The sequence below is a fragment of the Neolamprologus brichardi genome, chromosome 15 (assembly GCF_056152115.1).
Source record: "Neolamprologus brichardi isolate AB-2024 chromosome 15, ASM5615211v1, whole genome shotgun sequence".
Taxonomy (NCBI): Eukaryota; Metazoa; Chordata; class Actinopteri; order Cichliformes; family Cichlidae; genus Neolamprologus; species Neolamprologus brichardi.
Window position 1 is genome coordinate 12562946 of NC_142118.1, and position 20545 is coordinate 12583490.

Here is a 20545-nt window from a genome sequence, read left to right on the forward strand (position 1 = left end):
ATTGAACCTCATCCCTGTAGCTTATGATTAGCTTCCATCCTGGCCTTTAATTCTCTGTTTATCCCAACAGCCCTGAGCACTCAGATTAAATATCCCCTCGTACCTTACCCACCTCCCTTTTAACTGAGACTTTTCCCACCTCGCATACCTCCCTGAACATCAAAGACATCAAAGACAGCATGAGTTATCAAAGCTAGTCTAAACCCCTTTGCTCTCATCCTCCCATCATCCCCGCCTGCTCCTGACGATTATTTCTACAACACATTTTGATATCTTCTCTTCACCAATCTCTTATGGATATTCTCTTCTCCTCGATCCCTCCTTTCTCCCTGCAAGCGCTTCCTCTTCATTGCTCCCCTTTATCATACTCTCTTGGAGGCCTTGTGATAAACTCGTTTCTCTTGCTTAACGTGAGAATGTAACTCAACTCCATTTGTGTCCGTAATCACTAGTAGGGTGCAGGATGTGTACAGCTTTCAGGAAGTGTTAGCATAAACATGCAGAAGACGTTTGCTCTGCGCATGTGTGACAGAGTGCACATTATGAACCAGGACAATGTGATCGCTGGATTCTTAATAAACTTCGAGTACGTACCCACTTTGGATGCGTGCGTGTTTTGATTTGAACTAAATACGACGTCCAATCAGCTGGAAGCAAAGAGTCAATCCACCTCATGCACACAGTATATCCCACCAAAATATACTGAACAGAAGAACACGTACATAAAGACACAGACATCCTCCCATGATTTGTTAGCCCGAGGTGCTTCGTGGGAACCTTTCTTAATTGAAGAGCAGAGCTCTTCTCCACGTCTCCAGCAGTCTGCCGCCACAGACCAGGCCTAAACACAACCAGATGTGCCACCATCGATTTCTGATGACACAAACCAACACACTCCTAATACACACTCCTAATATCCTCCTGCACTGTGAACACAAGACCACAAAGTGCATAACGTCTGCTTTATAATATAAATTTTGGAGCGCACGCATGAGCGCAGACATGCCAAAAAACACCCGTCCGTGCACACTCTTTGAACCTAACCAGGAAACCAGAAGTCCTTGAAATAACTCATGCCTATAATACACTATCCTTTAAAATACATACAAGCCATCTTAAAATCATATACTCATCATGTCAAAATATCCAAAAGTTATTAACTTTAAGGTGCTTCACATCACAAAAAATAAACACCCCTCTCTGAGAGATCAAGATTCAAATTACACAGAAAAGACTTGTACTTATTTGAACTGCGGCCACTAATCGGTATGCAGGGAGACAGAAAAAGTTTAAGTTTGATAGATGGCTACGCGCCCACTCATCACTTTAATAGCAAGGTAATAAAGCTGCAGGTTTTATTGTTACGAGACCGGACTGGTCACAGTGAGTCATCAGGTATGCGCTGAACTCAGAGGATCATTAGGACCAAAAAAATTCAGTGTAATTGTTCTCTCTTTGCTTCAGTCAGCATGTAGCAACCCATAAAATGCTTTAAAGGCTTACTCAACACATAGCACAGCGAAGATTTAGTCAAACAGAACAGAACATGAGGATAGATAGCCAATTATCCAGAAGGGAGAGACGGAGATTTACAGCTAGATCTGTCTCCTCTTCAAACATTGTGCTTGCATGTGATCCTTGGCTGCTGAGACTAGAAAAGTATTAGCAGTGTTTGTGTGCGTCTCCGAGTGTGTGCATTTCACTGTAGATAGCGAAAGAGAGGTTTAGCAGTTTTCCGGGGTCTTTGAAACCATGACTAACCTTTTTTTTTTAGCAATAAAGTGGAATTTGAGCTACAACCCATTTACCAGAAGCCTGTGATATCATGAGGACACATGCACACACACACAGAGCTCTAACTGTGGCTTCTTAATGTTAGACTAGTGGGTTGGTCAGTGGAGACTAAACATTTCCAGGTGCTGGTCCAACTCTTGACCACCCCCCTATACAACTGCATTAAAGCTACTTGATGACGAATCTACACTAAACTAAATCCTTTAAAAACAAACACACACTGAAATCCAGACATGAATAAATATCAGTAACAAGCGTTTTGAGCCACTCTCGATACAAATATCACTAAACAGAAGAGCCTAATGTGAGACTGTTAGCACCCGGGTTTAACTCTAACATCAGAAGTGCAAGTCCATTGCTAGTTTTAGTCCCTTCAAGGTGAAAATGTAGTGCTTTCAACCTTTAAGGTTTAGTAATAGGGTGTAAAACTATAATGCCCATACACATTTTAAGAGAAACCAGTTGAATCAATCAACCAGTTAGATATGAGCAGGAAATTTCTGGCGTTTTGTGAGAAGAAGAGGAAGCTCTACATATTGCCGTACAACTATAATTAAACCGGGTTCAGAAATGCTGACAGCAAGACGGGGCAGGAACCTGCTACCACTTCCAGTAAAAACAGAATATTTTAAATGGTTTTAATGGGTATCTGCGAGTCTCACGAGAGCAGTACGTCAGCAGTACGGATGTGTTTTCAGAAGCCCGAGGCTTGCTCTCAAGCTGGCTGTCTCCCAATTTATCCACTGCACAAACAACCAATAAATATTGCACAATTTAAAAAAAAAAAATCAACTTTGCACATTTGAAAGCAAGCAGTACAATCCTCTGACACCAAGACATCAACAAAAAGCTTCTTTTCCCTACATGAATGCCATTTCATTTTGAGACCTCTTTTTGCTAACTGTAAGATTAATCAGCTGGTTGCAAGATGTCATGAGGCTGGTTTGTTTATAGCTCTCAGTTAATTATGCAGCCATAAAACCAGCTTGTCTCAACAACAGTTGCTGCATTTAGAGAGTCTGTGACACTAACTGTGACTTTTTTTTGTGTGTACATGGTCAGACAGTTGCTCTGCGGTTTTGGGTGTAATTGCAGAAGGAAAGGGAGGGAACGCAAAGTATTTTATACAAAGTGCTGGTATGCAGCACTTTATAATGGGACATAATCGTGCCACCAGTTTGTAGGGCACCGAGAGACAGAGCAGGAGCTGAATCATACAGAAAAGAGGACCTCTGACACCGTGAGCAGAGTCTGAGTCCATTTTCTTCGATGAAAACTACAATTATCCCTCTTAAGCAAAAAGGTGATTAGGTGCTGTCATTCCTCCCCGCCCAGCTGTTGCTTTTAAAACTGACATTCGCACCGGCACAATAATGCTTCTTACCTCAATGCACTTTCTAAGAAGTTCATTTTAGCAATGTCATCACCTGATTTGAGGAAGGTATCTATAATTTCACATTTCTAGTTTCTCGTTTTCTGTCTCGTGGATGTTGTTCTGTGTGCGTGTGCATGTGTCCGAAGCAGCTGTATGGACAGGTTTCAACAAGCAGAGAAGGAGAGCCCATGCAAGCAAAGAAACAGACAGTACCAGGGTAGTACTTAGGACCTTTACTTAAACCTATAAAACTAAGCAAAAGTACTCCACTGCAAGTAAAAGTTCATTCAAAATCTTTAGTTTTTCCACAGTATTCTCTTATATTAGATATTCTGTTAAATAAACAACAGTTAAGCTTGGCTCTCAATGGCTATATAAATTAAAGCATCTGAGATATTCAGAGGACAACTTCTAAAGATCTGAATTGTGACATTGTTTCTTCGTATAAGCCTAAAAAGCATTAAACTATTACAATATGTTGCATTTGCTGGAAACTAGCAAGTATAGCTGTTAAATAAATACAGTGGGGGGTAAAAAGCAAAATATAAAGTATTATAAAATGTATGTACTCAAGTACCTGAAAGAACAGCACTTGACTAAATGTATTCAGTTACTTCCAGTACTGTGAACAGTGAAACTGACTACTGATTACCTTGGATACAAAGCACTCTGCGATGGCCACGGGGTCTGCGTTGCACTTCTCAAGATCATGAAGAAGATCCCTGAAGCAAAAAAGTTCACAGCAGTTAACACTGTATTCCCGGGCTTTACATTTTATACCTTCTTTTGTTTCTTCCTTGAATACACACATATATAAATGACTCTCCCGTGGTTCATTGTTCCAACAGTTGTGCTGAGTAAAATCTCGGTGTTCAAAATGAGGTGATAGGCCACTGAACAAATTCAGAACTTCCACGAATTCAAACAGGGAGCTCCTGTTGTGCAGCTGTAAATTCAGTGTAGGGACAAAAAGAACGAAAGAAACAGCCACTCCTGAAGTTATTGTTTCATGGCTAAAGCATGAGGTCATTGCGACCTCTTTTAACTGCTTTTATGTTTCCTTTTACTGGCCAGTTTGACTGTGTGGGGCAGCTGAGAAATGAATAGGTGGGAGTGAATGTTTGTGTCTCCAGACCACCATGACTGATGCTGGACCTGCCATCTCATCTGAATACAAAACTCACACACTAAAACACACAGTCTGGAGCGGTACTAGAGGTGACAAGCATGCAGACTGGGACTGATTACACACACACACACGCAAACGCACACACACTAGAGGCCTGGCTGCTGCAACAATGCCTTTCATAGAACAACAACAGGTGGCACAGTCCATTTTCAGTGTTCCGTAGATTTTGTTTGTGGAGCCTAAGAGAGACGGGAGGCTGCTGGCACATTATGCTCACCATCCACTTTATTAGGTACACCTGTTCAGTTGGTCTTTAAGGCAAAGAGGTCATAAAAAGAGCCAATCACATGGCAGCAGCTCAGTTCATTTACATATGTGGACAAATGCAAATAGACAGTGGAAGATCGGAAAATTGTTGGATGGTAAGGTCAGAATATAATGTAATCGGCATGAAACCCTGGATCCATCCCGTCTTGTATCAACAATTCAGACGGACAGTGATGTAACAGTTTAGGGGGTCCCTTAATACCTATTTGACTTTTTGTTTTAAAAACACCACGGCCTACCTAAGTACTGCTGCTGACCACAGTGTACTCATCTTCTAATGAGTGCTTGCAGCAGGGTAACGTGCCACGTCAAATCATCTAAAACTGGTTTCATGACCATGACAATGAGTTCACTGTATACAGTCCACAGTCGCCACATCTCAGTCCAGTAGAGCACCTTTGCTCTATGAGATGTAGTGAAACGGGAGAGTCACATTATAGATGTGCAGCTGACAAATGTGCAACAGCTGCGTGACGACATCATGGACCAAAATTAAGGCAGTTCAGAAGGGGGTTCAACCAGGTACTAGGCAAGGTGTACCCAATAAAGTGACTGGTGAGTGGAGAGACAAAGCCGTTTAGAGAAGCTTTGCGGCAAATCCAGGTTGATTTTAATGTCTAATGTCATTATATCCCAACAGATACTGCAACATTTTGCAGCTGATGGATGATCTTACAGCTGAGTGAGAAGCTGGTTATCATTTTTTAGACCATGATGATGCTTATGATATTTCATTATACCTTCACCAATTAAATGTAATTTTCCATTAAGACCATAGCGATGCCATAACAAAAAGAGTAGATTTAATCGAGATATTTTATAATATTCTCGATATTAGAATAACATCTGTGGCACAAACAGATCTGTAACTCAGAACTCAGTAACAGAGTAAAACTGAATTTCAGTCAGGCAACTCACATTTTAAATGGTTTATTGCAGTAGCAGCAAATAGTTAGAGTCACAAATCTATTATGGATGGAAAATTGGAGTGTTGTGTATTTAACCCCTGAATATGCTGTCAAACATGTTCAGGAACAGTTGAAATTACACCAGCATATCCTGGGAATTATGAGAGACACAATTAATAAAATAATATACACTGCTCATAAAAGTACAAACACGAAGCTGCTAATGAATGCATTAAAATAACACAGATGGTTATACCTGTGAGGAAATAATATATTTTAATGTAATTTAAAATGATTTTTCTTTTGCAATATTTGGCTAATGAGTCATTTTAGTAGTGTAAGATTCCCGATGATATGAGAAGAAATTAGAGCCATTTAACCAAGACTGGGTGTTATGTGAAATAAGGAAACACAATAATTTAATATCCAAATTATTTAGCGACACATGATCTCCGTTTCTGATCTCCAAAAATTCAAGAACCAGCAAATATAGGAAATATGAGTGTCTTTGCTTTATGCCACACACTCTTATTCATTATATTATATTTTCCTGACTTATGTCTGTCGCTCTGTGTTGTACCTGTTAAAGTGGTAGATGTCCTGGATGTTGCCAAATAGTGACTTTTTATCCTCAGAGCTCAAGGCCAGTCGAGACTGGTTACTTATGCACTCCAAGTAGTCCTGCAGAGAGAAAGAAGCAACAGTCTGTTAGGAGGTTGGCGTCTTGATTGGGACCAGCCTCGGCACACATACAGCAGCCCACCCACATAAACTCTTGCAGACACCGGAAGCTTTCAACCTCCCCCGGACAGCTGACTCTGGAAACAGAATCATACTGACAACATCCAGACACACTCAGACTCTCTGATCTTTATCTTTAGAGTGGATCTTATAAGTTATAGGTTTTGTTTCATCATTTTAAGAAGCCTTTCCAAAAAAATAAAAAATAAATAAAAAGGGTTGTTGGGGAACAACTACACCTGCTAGGAAAACCAACATCAAATCCATGACTGAAACGAATCTGATTTGTTTTTAAATATCATTCTTAGGTTATCAAAAAAGATGTTTAGGAAAAATTTTATGAACTATGTTACTTTCGCAGAATAAAGGCACACCGTTATGAGCCAATGAGTGATGGGTTAACTGGGGGTTCTTCATAATCAGTTTTGTTAATGCCATAATCCAAAAAAAAAAAAAAAAAAGAAAACTTACTTTTAAACAATTTAAACTGCAGTAATATAGTAAAAACACGTAACCCTGGTGTACTATGTTCAACTAAAAGCCAATTTCCTCTGTTGCTGATTCGTGTCAACACTTTGATAAGAGGATAAAGCAGGTCAACAGCTTTTAGCCCTGAAACTGTCTGGCTGTTGCCGAGAAGAACAGTTTTAACACATATAAAAAAAAAAAGTCGCCTCAGGAAGCTTTAACTCTGTGGCGCTTATCACCGCCTCCATCAGTGACATTAGTGATGAGTGCTCATATGACTGCTATTAAACCACTGCACTGCCTGATATCCATCTGGCCTGAAGAAAGAAAGAGAAAGGTGATGCGAGGAGGACAGATCGACCGGTAGCTGGGAGCAGCAGCATTGAATGGAGCTGTGTGTTTTGCACGGGGACTTTTCACTGCTTTTTATACATTTCAAAAGAACGGAACAAATAGATCAACTGATCTTGTCCGTTCTGCATGCAACTAAAAACCAACACAACACTGCTGCAGTTACTGAGAAGTGCAGTGTAAATAAACAAAAGATTTCATCTAGAAAAGCAACAGTTCAACCCCAAATCAAATTTATGCATTTTCCCAGCTTTGGCAATGTGTGTCTTCTTTTGTATACAGTGAAATGACATCTCCAAATTCGAGAAAAAAATGTATTTGAAAAACACAAAATTTATCTAAAAGAGCCTCTTGCTTGTGACTGAGTTGCAGGATTTAATCTTTAATGGTGCTCCATGTTTCCTTTGGCTGTTGGGCAAAAGACTCGCATTTCATTTTATTTATTTTCTTTGGTGCTTTGAGTAACAGTTTAATCCATCTCCATTAAATCCAGGAGATGGCAGACATTTCTACAAACAACATCTCAAAGAAGGCCGCTAAAACAATATAGATTGAATTGAAGGGGAAAAATATATTAACTTGTTTTTGGGGTGAACTGTCCCTTCAAGCTACGAGCACATAGAAATAGAAAAAGTGCTTTTAAACCACATTACTGTCTGAAACTGGGAAAATCTTACAACACTGAAAAAAGCGCCAGGCTGCCTTCGACATGCACAAACACAACTCGACATTTCAGTGCAGACAATACTTGTGTGTTTTTAAGAGACCAAAGACAGAGAGGGAGAGGTTGGGTTTTTTTTTTTTTTAATGCTCTCTCCCGTCGGCCTAATTTGCAGTCGGTTGCTAAGAGTTTCTGTTCCAAGTATTGTTTTATGCATTTATTCATTATTAGTTTAACTAGCTCAAGTCTGAGCTGCAATCCATTAAACTGTGTTTGGTTAGGCAAAGGCATAGAAAAACAGAAACAGCTGGAAAAAGTGATCTGGATGTAAAGAGTGTACGGGTTTTTGCAAGAGCTTTAGGGCAACGTTTTGGTTCAAGGATTTGAGTTACAGAAAGAAATCGTGCTTAAAAGGGAAGGCGGTGATTACGTCTAAGGTCATATAAAGAGGTCATGTTAAGATTTTGTTGATGTTGGCAGTAATGTGTAAACTGATAGTTTATTAGCCACAGGGTCAAAGATCTGACCTGGCCTGACCCGCTCACTCATCACACTCAGCCAAAGCCTCTGCAGGCTCAACAACGGGAAGCGTTCACAGACACACACCTGAGGGTTCACTTCCCGCTAAGCATCAGGCTTCACATGTGCAAGCTTAACAACTTTATTGTGTTAACCATTAATCTCCTCAAGCACACACTCCTTTTCTACAATCACACACAAAAAAAACAAAGTTGTCCTTCTGCCCTTCAGTGGGAAACTGTTTCTCCGGACACTGATGAGGGCAAACGACAGAAAAGGGATGTTCCCGGATCATTTCATTGTTGGCTAATGAGGATTTAGGCTCATGCAAACAAACATCATATTTACCAATTTAACAGCACTTAAGGAGCATTTAAAGAAAAGAAAAGAAGCCTGCAAAGTTACAGAAGGATGAAACACAGTTGAGCCCAGGGGAGTCTGGGTAAATATTTGTGTTAAGGCTGTCACACCCTCCTACAGCAGCATTGGATTATTGAAATGCAAGATGGCTAATGATGCAGGACAGTGCTAAGTACTGATGAGCGGTTGCTGTGCTTGTGGTGGCTGCTAGCTGTACTTTTCTCTTCACTGTAGGCTAACTGTGATGTTAAAAGCCCTTTTCACAAAGATACAATCAGTGCAATCCATCCCCGATGCGCTCACTGAAACCGTCATTAAAAAGGTAAAGTAAGGCTGAATGCATGTGTCTTTTCCAAAGTGCTAGTGACAAATTAGCTTTCTTGAAATGCAAGTGTGGTTGTTGAGTGCTGGGTGGTCTGATCCACTGATGGTAATCGGCGGGCTGCAGTAGTAGAAGCAGTAGAGGGTTATTAAGTGCAGCTTCTAAGCCCTGTTCAGTGTTTTCTTAACCTACTTAGGATACTGTTATCTTGGAGCTAAATCCCTTTTCCTATTTTCACCCTCTATCCCATTTCCTCACCTCCGATAGGAGGAGGAGGAGTTGGAGAGGGTGGAATATCAGGAGTGAAACACCAAAAACACATATCACAAAAAAACTTGTGATGATGGATCCATTGTGCACTCCAAAGCCAAAATAATACAACCTAGACATACAAACACATGCACAGACACTTTGAATTGACAGCTCGCGACACAGGCCTATGAATCGACAGCTCGCCAAGGGCGGACAATGTGGGAAAAAGTGGATGAAGATTTCAAGCCACCACTTTATAATAAAGCTGCAGGATACAACATGCAGCACATACATTCAACTGAATTTAACACAGTGAATTTTTTAGTTTTACATAGAGCTGAATGCAGAAACCAAAAGGCAGGAGAGACAAAAGAGAGCAACCTTTGATAAAAAGCTCTACACCCAATCCTTAACAAAGCCACTCAGATACTGACTACAGGCAAGGTGTATCCTTGCAGTTCAAAGCCAGCCAAACACGCAGACACACACACAAACGAGTGCATTAGCTCGAGTGTGTGTGCATACAGTATGTGTGTGCCTCTGTGTGCAGCACACAAAAGGCGCTGGTGTCATGTAACTCGCCCAAACTCTGCCTGCAAGTGCAGGTGACCTTATTGCATTAAAGTTTTCCAGAAGGCACCAAGCAGTATGCGTCACGTGCATTAAATGTGTATTATCTGGTAATTTAAAGCCTTCCTGAAGAGATCAGGGTCAGGCAGTCACTGGACTGACATCCATTTAATGATTGCCTGTGTCAGGAGGCACTTCTTTCACTCAATTCCCTATTCTCTGCTTTGCTGGTATTCTCTCTCTACTCTCCTATCAAAAATAAGTCTAACAACGCCAAAAACACATCTAAAAAAAAAAGTGTTTTTTAAGTAAAACTACGTAAAATTTGTCCTTTTGTTTGGCTTTATTCATTTCAGGACCACTGAGATCGCCTTAATCCATTAAGGTGGCTGGATCCCTTCGTTTGAGACCAGAGACATAAATTACCTCGCCACTTTGAGCAACAGTAAGCTTGAACATGTTTGGAAAGGTAGAAATCGGTAAAAACGATCTAATAATAATTATTTTATATATAATTGATATATATTTTAGTAAGACACACCAATTAACTACAACTCCCGCCCCCCCAAAAAATAGTTGTAGTCTTTCTAACTTTTTTCCCACATCTCTCTCTTTGTTTGATGTTCTGCCAAATATGCTAATACTCTGAAGCTTTGAAGTTTCTGTGCATGTGCAGGATGCTCCTGTTTCCAATTTCCTTCACATGCCATGTTGAGTAGCCAAGTTATATGTTACTTGGAATTCTAGTCCCTTACCTCTACAATGCTACGTAGGTCCTGTACGTAGGTTCTCTCTGTGTCCAGTATTTCCTGCACCACCCGGTCCACATATGTTCTTGGTCCCTGTCCCTGATTCACCCGCTCCCCTCCTTCTGGGCTCAGCTCAGGCTCTGAATTTTCAGTTGGAGTCTGTCCACTGCTGTATCTTCCTTGCCCTGTCCCTGTGTCTGTTGCTCCATCTTTTCTGTCATCTTCCTCTCTGCATTCCAGTTGCCTCGCAGGGACTAGCTCCAACCGAATCGCCCCAGAGTCCCGGTCTGCGGTCATGGGGTTACAGTGCGGGGCAGCGACAAGAGTTGTGCGGCTGCCCAACGAGCAGTGACTGTCCCTGGAGGAGGCAGAGGAGGATGTGGAGCTGTAGCTGATGGGCCTTTCGGCGCTGTCGGGAGAGGAGTCCATGCTGAGGGCGGAGCAGTAGCGAGAAGAAGGGTGGCGGAAGGCTGGGTTGCGGAGGCAGCGAGCTGGGATGTCAACGGAGCTCAGGACTGACCCGGTGTCCGGGACCTCAGGAAGAGGAGGCAATGCATCAGGTAGGTAGCTGTAATCGTCTGGAAGGAAAATCAAGCAAAGGAAGAGATTCTCATTAATTCACTAGTGCTAAGATTACATTCATATTGCTCTGTGTTCATGTCCTAGATATTGGCTTTGCCATAATAATAATAATAATAATAATAATAATAATAATAATAATAATAATAATAATGCCCCCAAAAGAAAAAGAAAAAAAAAAAGAAATACAACAAGGACAACAACAGTAGATCGTACACACACTCACACACTTCCTCATTTATTACAATCAAGCCCCTGGCTTGGAAGACTGCTGAGGGCTCCATGGAGTCTGGTTAGAAAACAATACTGAAAATGCCATGGTTTAAGTTTTATGGCATTGCATTGTCAGTGAGTTGGCCAAAAATTGTGGTGCAAATGGGTTGAATGCCTGATCGAAATTACATTTTCCGTAACTTTCCATTTACCCTGGAAGCACTAAAGTGACAGAAGAGAACCAGAGATGTAAAAGTTAGGCATACATTACATAAACCACTGCACTTTGTCTTGGTGTTTAATAATACAGTTCAAAACTGCACGTACTCATTTGTGTATCCTCATCCGTCTTAAGTAATCTATGGTAACACAGCCACAGCATTGAACAGGTCGTACAACATGCCCCAGCATAAGTCACACAAAATAATCAGATTTTATTTTCATAAACCAAGATAAGACTGAGGTCTTCACTTCTTTCCAGCATACAACGTCCTCTTTTTGGATAAAGATTTTAAAAGAAGAATCTCAATCGGAAACTTTAAGCCGCAAGGATGGACATAATAGACACTATACAGAAGAAGTTCACAAAAACTGTCTAAATTAATATTCATGGGAAAAAACTCAATTGCTGACCTAAACTAAAATTTTGATTATATTCACTCAGTTGAAAGGCTGCGCTCCCTCTTTAAACACTTAACACTACAACTTTTATACTCTTCACAGTCTCCATTTAGCATCCCGATTCCTTACATTCCTACTGACCATGGGCCAACTGACCACCCATCACCAACTTTCACAGATTTGCCCCCACTTGTATCCAAAGAAATGCTTTGACTCACAATGAGCTGACAGTAATTCCAATTCCAGATGAGAAAACATACACAACCTTAGAAAACTCAACCCTTTGAATTCTTATTTATTTGCATAGACGAGGATTTTATGTTTGTGTGAGTAGACATTTTTGCAAGAATACAAAAAGATTACCAGTGTAATGCTGAAAGCACGCCACTTACAGTTATGAATGAAACCCCTATTTCCGTGGAAGGCAGACAAGTCTGTGTGTTTGCGTGTACCTACAGGAGTCTACTTGGCATCCAGCACATGCCAAACTGGCTCAAGACCTTGTGTTTGCGGAGAGATCCGTTAAAGATATGATTACCAGCTCCCAAGGCCCCACAGTCAGGGCAGCTGAAGTGAAACCACAAATGCAGCGTATCAGACAGAAGCCTTCCAAGTTTCCCTCGACGTTTTCCAAGGTCTTGCTTCACAGAAAGGCTTTGATGGCAACAACAGAGAGCAAATGTGATGAAGCAAAGGGAAGAACAACGTGCGAGAGCCTTATAACAGCTCTGTGGGGGTTTGACACCATCAAAGCTAGAAGCACCAGTGAACCGGCAGCTGCCATGTTGTGGCAACAATGATATCCAGCGCCGTTCAGGACAGCGTAGCTCGCTTGCTGCCAGTAGCACCTACTCACCCTAAGCCCATCTCACTTCAAAGGCTCAGAGATCACAGGTTCAGGTTCAAAAACATGAAACGTGAAGCTGAGAACAAGCTCAAAGAATCCTGGTAAAAACCCGCTCTCTCACCTTTCACACAGGTACCTCGGACGCTTTTAGTTACAGGACAGCTTTCCCCCCCCCCTTTGGTGGCTGCACACTAGTCAGACTGGTCCCGTGATAAGAAGATCACACTGGAACAGCTTTTATAACATCAATACTGAACCTGTATGTGACTTTACTGGATCAAAGTTCAGATTTTTTCCATTTGCAAGATAAATGTCTATACGCACTTCCAAAAGCCATCCAGTTCTGTGGGGACTTTTAGCTCTAAAATTTGGAGCTAAAAGTCGGTTTCATTTAGCAAGAATTAGATAACATTCATACACACACTCTGCAAGAAATACGTTGGGCATGGATGGAAATAAAAGAGATAGCCTAGCTATGATCTGCTAAAAAATATATCATTCGTCACTAGGGCTGGGCCATATCATACCGTTCATGGTAATACCGGTATAATTTTGGGCAACGATAGAAAAATGAAATATCGCGATAGAATATGGGTAAAACGCGCATGCGCAGTGCCTTTGTTTTCATATGCACACGTCGGAAAAGCATGGCGGCGAAAGCAAATCGTTGAATGAAACGGATTGAATGAAATGGATTGTCGGAGCATTACGGCTACCGTAGGCAGGAGCCTGGCGGAGTGATACGTACTGTGCTTCAACATAATATTACCGTATTGTGTGTGTATAACCTCTTTTTAAGTTTTGTGGATATTATACACGGTTATGCTGAGGATATGTCGGCCAATTTCCACTGGAAATGCCTTTTGGTTAAACTGTCAGCAAGGAATTTGCATTTTCACTATTAAATTTTTATAACTTTAATTCACATAAAACACCTGCTTGTTTAAGTGAAAATACATTGATGTTTTGTTTTGTTTTTTGCACTAATAAAGTTGTGGAGTTGTAAAGCATTTTGTCTAGTGTCAATTATATCGTCAGTTATATAATTTTTGCAAATTTTCAAATGTATATCGTGATAAATATTTTTGGTCATATCGCCCTGCTCTATTCGTCACCTTTTTATAATGATCTCTAATTGGGAGCAAATGAGTGTTTCTGTCTTTCAGATTTTTGAAATACACATCAAATGGGAAGTGTGATCATCTGTCACCGACAGTTTCAGATGTCCAACATTGTGTACAGACCTTACACCCCATACAGGTCTGAAGGAATCTTTCAGTTTCTTGAAAAAAAAAAAAATCCTGGGACTGAAAGTTCCTCAGAATTTACCTGGAAATGCAACTGAATAAGCACATTTGCTTACAGAGTCCTGTGAAGCTGTAGGGACTGCAAGGTCTGCTGATAATGTCTCATAATGCTTGCGACACACCTTTCCCGTGACACGTTTATCTGATCCTTTGTTAACAGATACAAACAAGAGTTTTAAGTCAGAAAAATCACTTAAGCCCTGCGATATTATCAGCCATATGTTTCCTCACGCTGTCAAGCCAGTTTTCTTCAAAAAAAACCAACAATGAGATCTAATGAGCTCCATCATATCTTTCTCTACTTTTAATTTTGCTCCGCTAGTGTGCCAAGAAAAACAGGAAGGATCTGGAGCACCCAAAAACTGAAGGAGCATGAAACTGCACTTCCCTCAGACAAGTTTGGAACTGATTCCCTGTGAATGTGTGTCCATGCAAATTTCTGCAGTGCCAAACCTGACTTTCCCCCCCCCTCCCCTAATGAAAACATCAGATAGTAGAAAAACAATTTGCTGGGCAAAAACACCACACGGATAAACCAAAGGGCCTTTGCTTTTTTATAAACAGCGCCCTGCTTTCAAGTTACCATACACAATGGCCAAAGGGTTGTATAACACATCTCGCCATTAATAGGTAACAGACAGTTTTCTTTGCACTTTGACAAATCTGTGATACATCGTTTCTTATCACAGCTGCTAATGTATGTGTATCTATAATGTGTGTGCATGTTTCACACAAAATGCATTAGGTTTATCACTCCAAAGATAAGACTAACTAAGCTCATAACTTAATGGTCCTTACACCAGCCATTGCAGCTAGATATGGTCAGGCAGTGTGCGCACACGTGCAACCTACACCCATACACACAGACCCACGCTCATGCGCAAACATACAAAGAGAGCAAATACAGAGAAGCCAAGCTTGGAGTGAAACCCAAACATCACAGAGAAGATTGCCCCATCGTGTGTTTGCCCAGCCCCTCCTTACCACCTCCCAGCTTCATGTTTGGGGCACACCCTGTCCGTTTCCTGGGTGAAATGGCTCCCTCACTCACACACACAGACACACACACACACACACACACACACACACACACACACACACACACAGCAATGATGGCCAGTCTTTAGTTACCTCCTGTCCAGATTATGTTCAACTTGATCCTTGTAAATGATCTCTAATTATGGTCCTAAGCATGTAGGCTGGGACTGTGTCTCCTCTGTGTGTGTGTCAAATGTCTGTGCATATGAGGATTAGGCTAGTGTGTGAGGGCCAAGTTTCCTGCCAGAGCAGAGGGAGAGAAAATCAGTGAGTGCCGGAGCAACCTGGCTTCAATCTCTGGCTTTCATTTAAACTTTGTAAAGCACCCTGGCACAAGAAGCTGAGGGGTGCTTTACAATTCAGCTATTCTTAATGTTGACCATCACACCCGTCTGTAAGGCAGACAGCAACAACTAAAAGGAAGCAGACCGAAAACTGTGCAGACACAGTAAAAAGAAACAGTGGTAAAAAACAATGAGTCGCATTTTGTGTTTTACTGTTTAAAGAATGCATTGGTGGTATTATAAAATGATTAAAAACAATCCCGTTCATCTGGATTTTATTTACATTTTTTTCCTTCACATGCAATTTAGTGGTGAATGAGCCCCATATAAACTATTAAACTTATCAGAAATTACTGACAATGAAAACAGTTTTTCATGGTCAATCTTCACCTCAACCCTGCAGAAACTTGGGAAATGGACCATCTCAGTCTCTCCGTTTCTTTTCAGTTTCTGCAGGACACAATTAACTGAATTTGACATAATATGTCTGTGTGTAGCAGCGCATGCAAAAAGCAGCTTATGTTATGGATAACTATGACCCTGTGAGACCAAAACAATGACAACAATGGAGAGGGAACCAAGTCAGTAACTTGGAAGTCAGAAGCGAAACAAAGAAGAGCCTTTCTGACACAGTAAACCCAACAACAAACTACAACACAGTAACCATTGCTGTTCTTTGTTTCGCTTCTGACTTCCAAGTTAAACCAGCAGCTTTGCAGGGAGCACCTACAGTAGAAACTTTCTTAATCTTAATCAGTTCTGCTGTTGAAGACCAGGTAAACTTCACTAACTCATTGTTTCATAAAACATAAAATCTACTTTTACATATCTGCTAAATATTTTATGGCAAGCAACCACATAACTCAACAGTCTCAATAATTATTTTTAACAAGCAATACTGAGGAAGATGTAAATCTGGATAGCATAACTGCCTGTTGTCTACTTCGTAAAATGCACTGAAGTGATCAAAAACACTTTACACCAAAGTATAAAGGAGTCAACACCACTTCTCCTCATTAATGTGCATTAAGACCATTTAAAATATAAATTTGTGGAATCAGTCACATTCACAAGACTGCCACTAGCACACATCAAAACACAGAGTGTATTCGCATGCTCATGATAACCCGCTACAGCGCCAGTTTTGCTCCATTTACAAAGTTAGCCAGACAAGCCTCACTACCAGTCCAGCTAGGTTTAATGACTCATGCGGCACTCAACTTCAGTAACACACTTTATGGTCACCTGAAGTGTTCTTTGTTCTGGAGAGGTCAGTAAACAGCTGTTAGCAACCTTCTCTCTTTATGGCCCTCAGGATCCTTACAAATAGCTCAGCAGGCACAAACAGCTATGTGAGTGCTTTGTAAAGGACATGTGAACCTCCAACAAGTTGAAAATGTCTTGAAGTATTATGTCATCTTCAGATTTTGGAGTGAAAAACAATTCACGTTGTTTATTTTAAGTTAAGTGGTATCCCTAATCACTGGGTTTGTACACGAGTAGTTAACTGAGCGCAGCAGTTTGGGGATTCCAGAAAAGAAGCCAGGGAGTATCCCTCAGCAATAAAACACAGGCATGTGAATACGAAAGAGGGGATTTTTTTTTAAACAAAAAACTGGACATATGGAAAATACCCACTTGGTATGGCTAGCTTGGTTTGGTGTGAGTTAAAGCAATCTTACAGAGTGAGAGGGGGACTCACGTAGGAGGGGAAACAAAGTGCCAAACAAACAAAAAAAAAAGGCAGGTATGCTGTGAATTAGGCCACATGTGCACAAAGATCTGTTTATGCACACACACAGATGTTCACAAATTCATTTCTGCATGCAAGTCTGCAGTAATATTTCAACAAATGAGACCCTTATGGGAATGCAGAGGCAGAAAGTACAAACTGACTTCTTTAGGAAATGAACTAAACTTCTAAAAAGTCAAAAATAAATTCACCAAAAACAGAATACGGTTTTGAAAACAAATTATGGTTTGTAGTAGCTTTGTAGTATTCATCCCTTTCCTCTTTCCTGACAAAAAGTATCCCGATCAAACCACCTTCCTTAAAGCCAACTTGACATGGGGGGGGAACTCATTACAAGCAAAGACAGCCACTTCACAACCGTCAAGAAATTGCTCCAAGCCACCTGGTTTATGAGGATGATTCAAAGGTTAAAGATTAACACAGATAAAAAGGCATCAACATGGTAATTTGCAGCATGACAGCATGGAGAGATCGGGCATATCAATAAGCTCAGGCTGCATCCCCCTCCCAACCCTCTGAATCATTCCTGCTTCCATTTGTTTGCTCACTCCTTTCCCCCCCAATTTAGGTCATTTTCACCAAATTCTCACAACTATCCTACCCCTCTCCTAATTCCGGCCATTTTCTTTCTCCCTTCCTGTCATTCTTCTCTTCCCTCCTCCTATTATGCATTGAAGCTTTGAATGTGTTTGGCAGCTCATAAAGTAAGTCGGCCAAGTTTGCTGTGTGTAAATATGAGCTGCACATTACATTCCTACAGGCTCAAACCATGCTTCTGCAAGTATATACTTTACTATGTAAAAATACACATTGACCAGCATGCATATAGCACATGGCTGCGGACCACCGGGGCTCATATTTGCTTTTGGAGCGCATGTGTTCATAACACTTGCCTTTCACGCTCAGAGCACTTATACTCAGATAAATGCAGCTTTCCTCTTGTATAGCCAAGACTATATTCCAACCATCGTGCTGTTGGAGCTGTGGGAGGGTTTAAAATGAACCTGTACAAGTTCACCGGAAAAATATTTACCTGTAAAGAACCAGAATTTGAAGACAGGAGTGAGCGCACCAGACATGACTTGACCACACACTTTGCACATCTCAAAAAGCCTTCAATCAAAGCTGTTTGTTCGTGTGTGTTCTTGTTTATTCTTCACCAAGCCTACCAGATGGCAAATGAGTTCAATGCCATGCAGTCTGTTGCTGACTGTGCATTTTTCTGGTATCCAAGGACTTTAAAAACGTAACTAAATCCAGAATATGCTATGATGAGTGACGAGAATGTAAAGAGCAAGATGGAAGTAAAGCAGCCCAGTGGTCTTCACTTTGGCAGCATCTTTGTAAAGTCGTCAAGCAATCAGACTTGTGCGACTGCAACAGAGTGAGAAACGAGGAGGAGAGATCCCAGAGGAATGAAAGTAGGAAGAAAAGATGAGAAGAGAGGCCAAAGGTCGAAAAACACCCACTCCACTGCTTTTTCTCTTCTCCATTTCCCACTCTCGCTCCCATGTTGAATCCTGCCTTTTGTGGCACGTTAACCAACACATTTTCTCTCCATTTTAAAACCAATCTACCAAATTCTTTCATCTTTTTTTTTTTTTTTTTTTTTTTTTTTTTTAACAGGCTATGGAGAGGTTCCCGATCTTCCACTGCGTCCACTTAAGGTCAACCTCTGTTTCTGATAGAGACGTAGACTTGATTTCAACTGACGCTAAGGACCTTAAAGTGTCAGCCTGGATTTCACACCGCAGTCAAACAAATGTAGAGAGCAGAGGAAGAAAAGGGGTGGGGGATTGCAGAGGTGGGAGAGACAGAGTGAGGCGAAAGATGGGATTTGAGACATGGGGTGGGGTTTCCACTGAACAGCTTCCCAATGGACCAACAATGACCAGGACACTTTGGAGGATTGATGGAGGAAAATGAAGCCTTCTTTCTTCAATGTGTTTCTGTGCACATCCGCCAGCCAGATTTAAAACATCACTTTGCACGTTATCGCTGGTAAAGCCTGAAGCTTGAACTCGATCTGTGACTCGGCAGACCCCTGGGGTTTCATGGCCTCACGAAAATGGTTAAAGTCAACACACACAGCTGGCAGGATAATTACAAACAAATGCTTTCTTCTTTCACGTAATTACATAAAACCCTTTAAATGATTAAAACAGCCACCACACATAAGTACATTTACACACATTATGTACACAGATTAACACATTTTATCTCCATGTTTACAAGATGCGAGTTAAAAGCCGAGACTCTCCGTTACCGACACTGCGGACTTGAGGAATGTGCAGTGTGCTTTTAGTTGACAGCACCGGTGTTTAGCTGTGGGAAAAGCATTCACCAACAACCCATCCCTATTTTCAGACACTCAGTGTTGCACCCACTCCTGGGACACTCACGCGACACTTTGCCGCACACGCCCTTCAACTCCCTATGAGAGTGACACACTAGCCTCATTCTCTGACCTAGCTGGATTTCAGCCTGCTTTCTGCAAAGATTCATCAGTTCGCAATCTCTTTCTACATGAGCCGTGAGATCTCATTTGTTTAAATTGCCCCGAACCTCCACCCGTCCAGCCGCTGTGTGCCTGTAGCGCCTTGCGCTAAGTGCTCATGATTGGAGGGGGGCAGATGTCTGACCAGATGACTGGACAAGCAGGGTGCAAGAAGGACGACGGAGGGGTCCATTGTCTCCTGCACCTCTAAACCAAAGAGTTTGCTCTAAACAGTAATTATTCCCCCTCCTCTTCCTTTTGCCCATTTGTAGCCTCACCCCCAACTGCTGTCTTCAAGGCTCTAATTTGGGTCACAGGCTGTAGAATGGCATCTCAACACTCAGTCCAACCTACACCCGGGTCAGAGGACACTGAGACATGTGTTGGCTTTCAGAGACATGAGGATATACAAGCAAAGTAGAAAATAATTTAAAAGGTAATTTACATGTGGATTTGAACTGATGCTTTGAATGTAGCTACCGGTGAAAATCTACTTTGGTAAATAAACACACAAAGTTTTGTAATGTTCTGCAGCAGCAGATCTCTATTTGTAATTGCCAACAAGTAAATACAATTTCTAACCACTGTAAAAGAACACCAAAGGCTGTGTGTGTGTGTGTGTGTGTGTGTGTGTGCACCATCACCTCAGCATCACAAGAAGTTTAACTCAACAAGTCTGCGAGAAAACAAACATGCTTCACTCAAAGCCAGAGGTGAGGACAACAAGCAGAAGACGGCGTTAACTGAACAGCGCTGACAAGAGACCAACGCTCCAAATACACTTCACGCAGCGCTGTCAGCTGTGGACAAATATTACACACACCCAGCAAAAGACCCAAGAGCATAAACAAGCAAGCCTTCAGAGGCCAGTAAGCATACC

The 20545-nt window shown here is 41.4% G+C and overlaps 1 protein-coding gene across 2 annotated transcripts in view; it reads right to left on the reverse strand.

Annotated features, from left to right (window-relative positions):
• The window catches only part of LOC102788627 (pleckstrin homology domain-containing family G member 1), a 39950-nt gene that overhangs the window by 11429 nt on the left and 7976 nt on the right, over positions 1-20545 (reverse strand). For both annotated transcript variants that reach the window (XM_006792502.2, XM_006792501.3), the window contains exons 2-4: positions 10533-11104; positions 6114-6214; positions 3822-3891 (exon numbers count right to left, since the gene is read on the reverse strand). In XM_006792502.2, the coding sequence (XP_006792565.2) occupies positions 3822-3891; positions 6114-6214; positions 10533-10955 (594 nt within the window). In that variant the 5' untranslated portion in view covers positions 10956-11104. The remainder of the gene's footprint in view (positions 1-3821; positions 3892-6113; positions 6215-10532; positions 11105-20545) is intronic.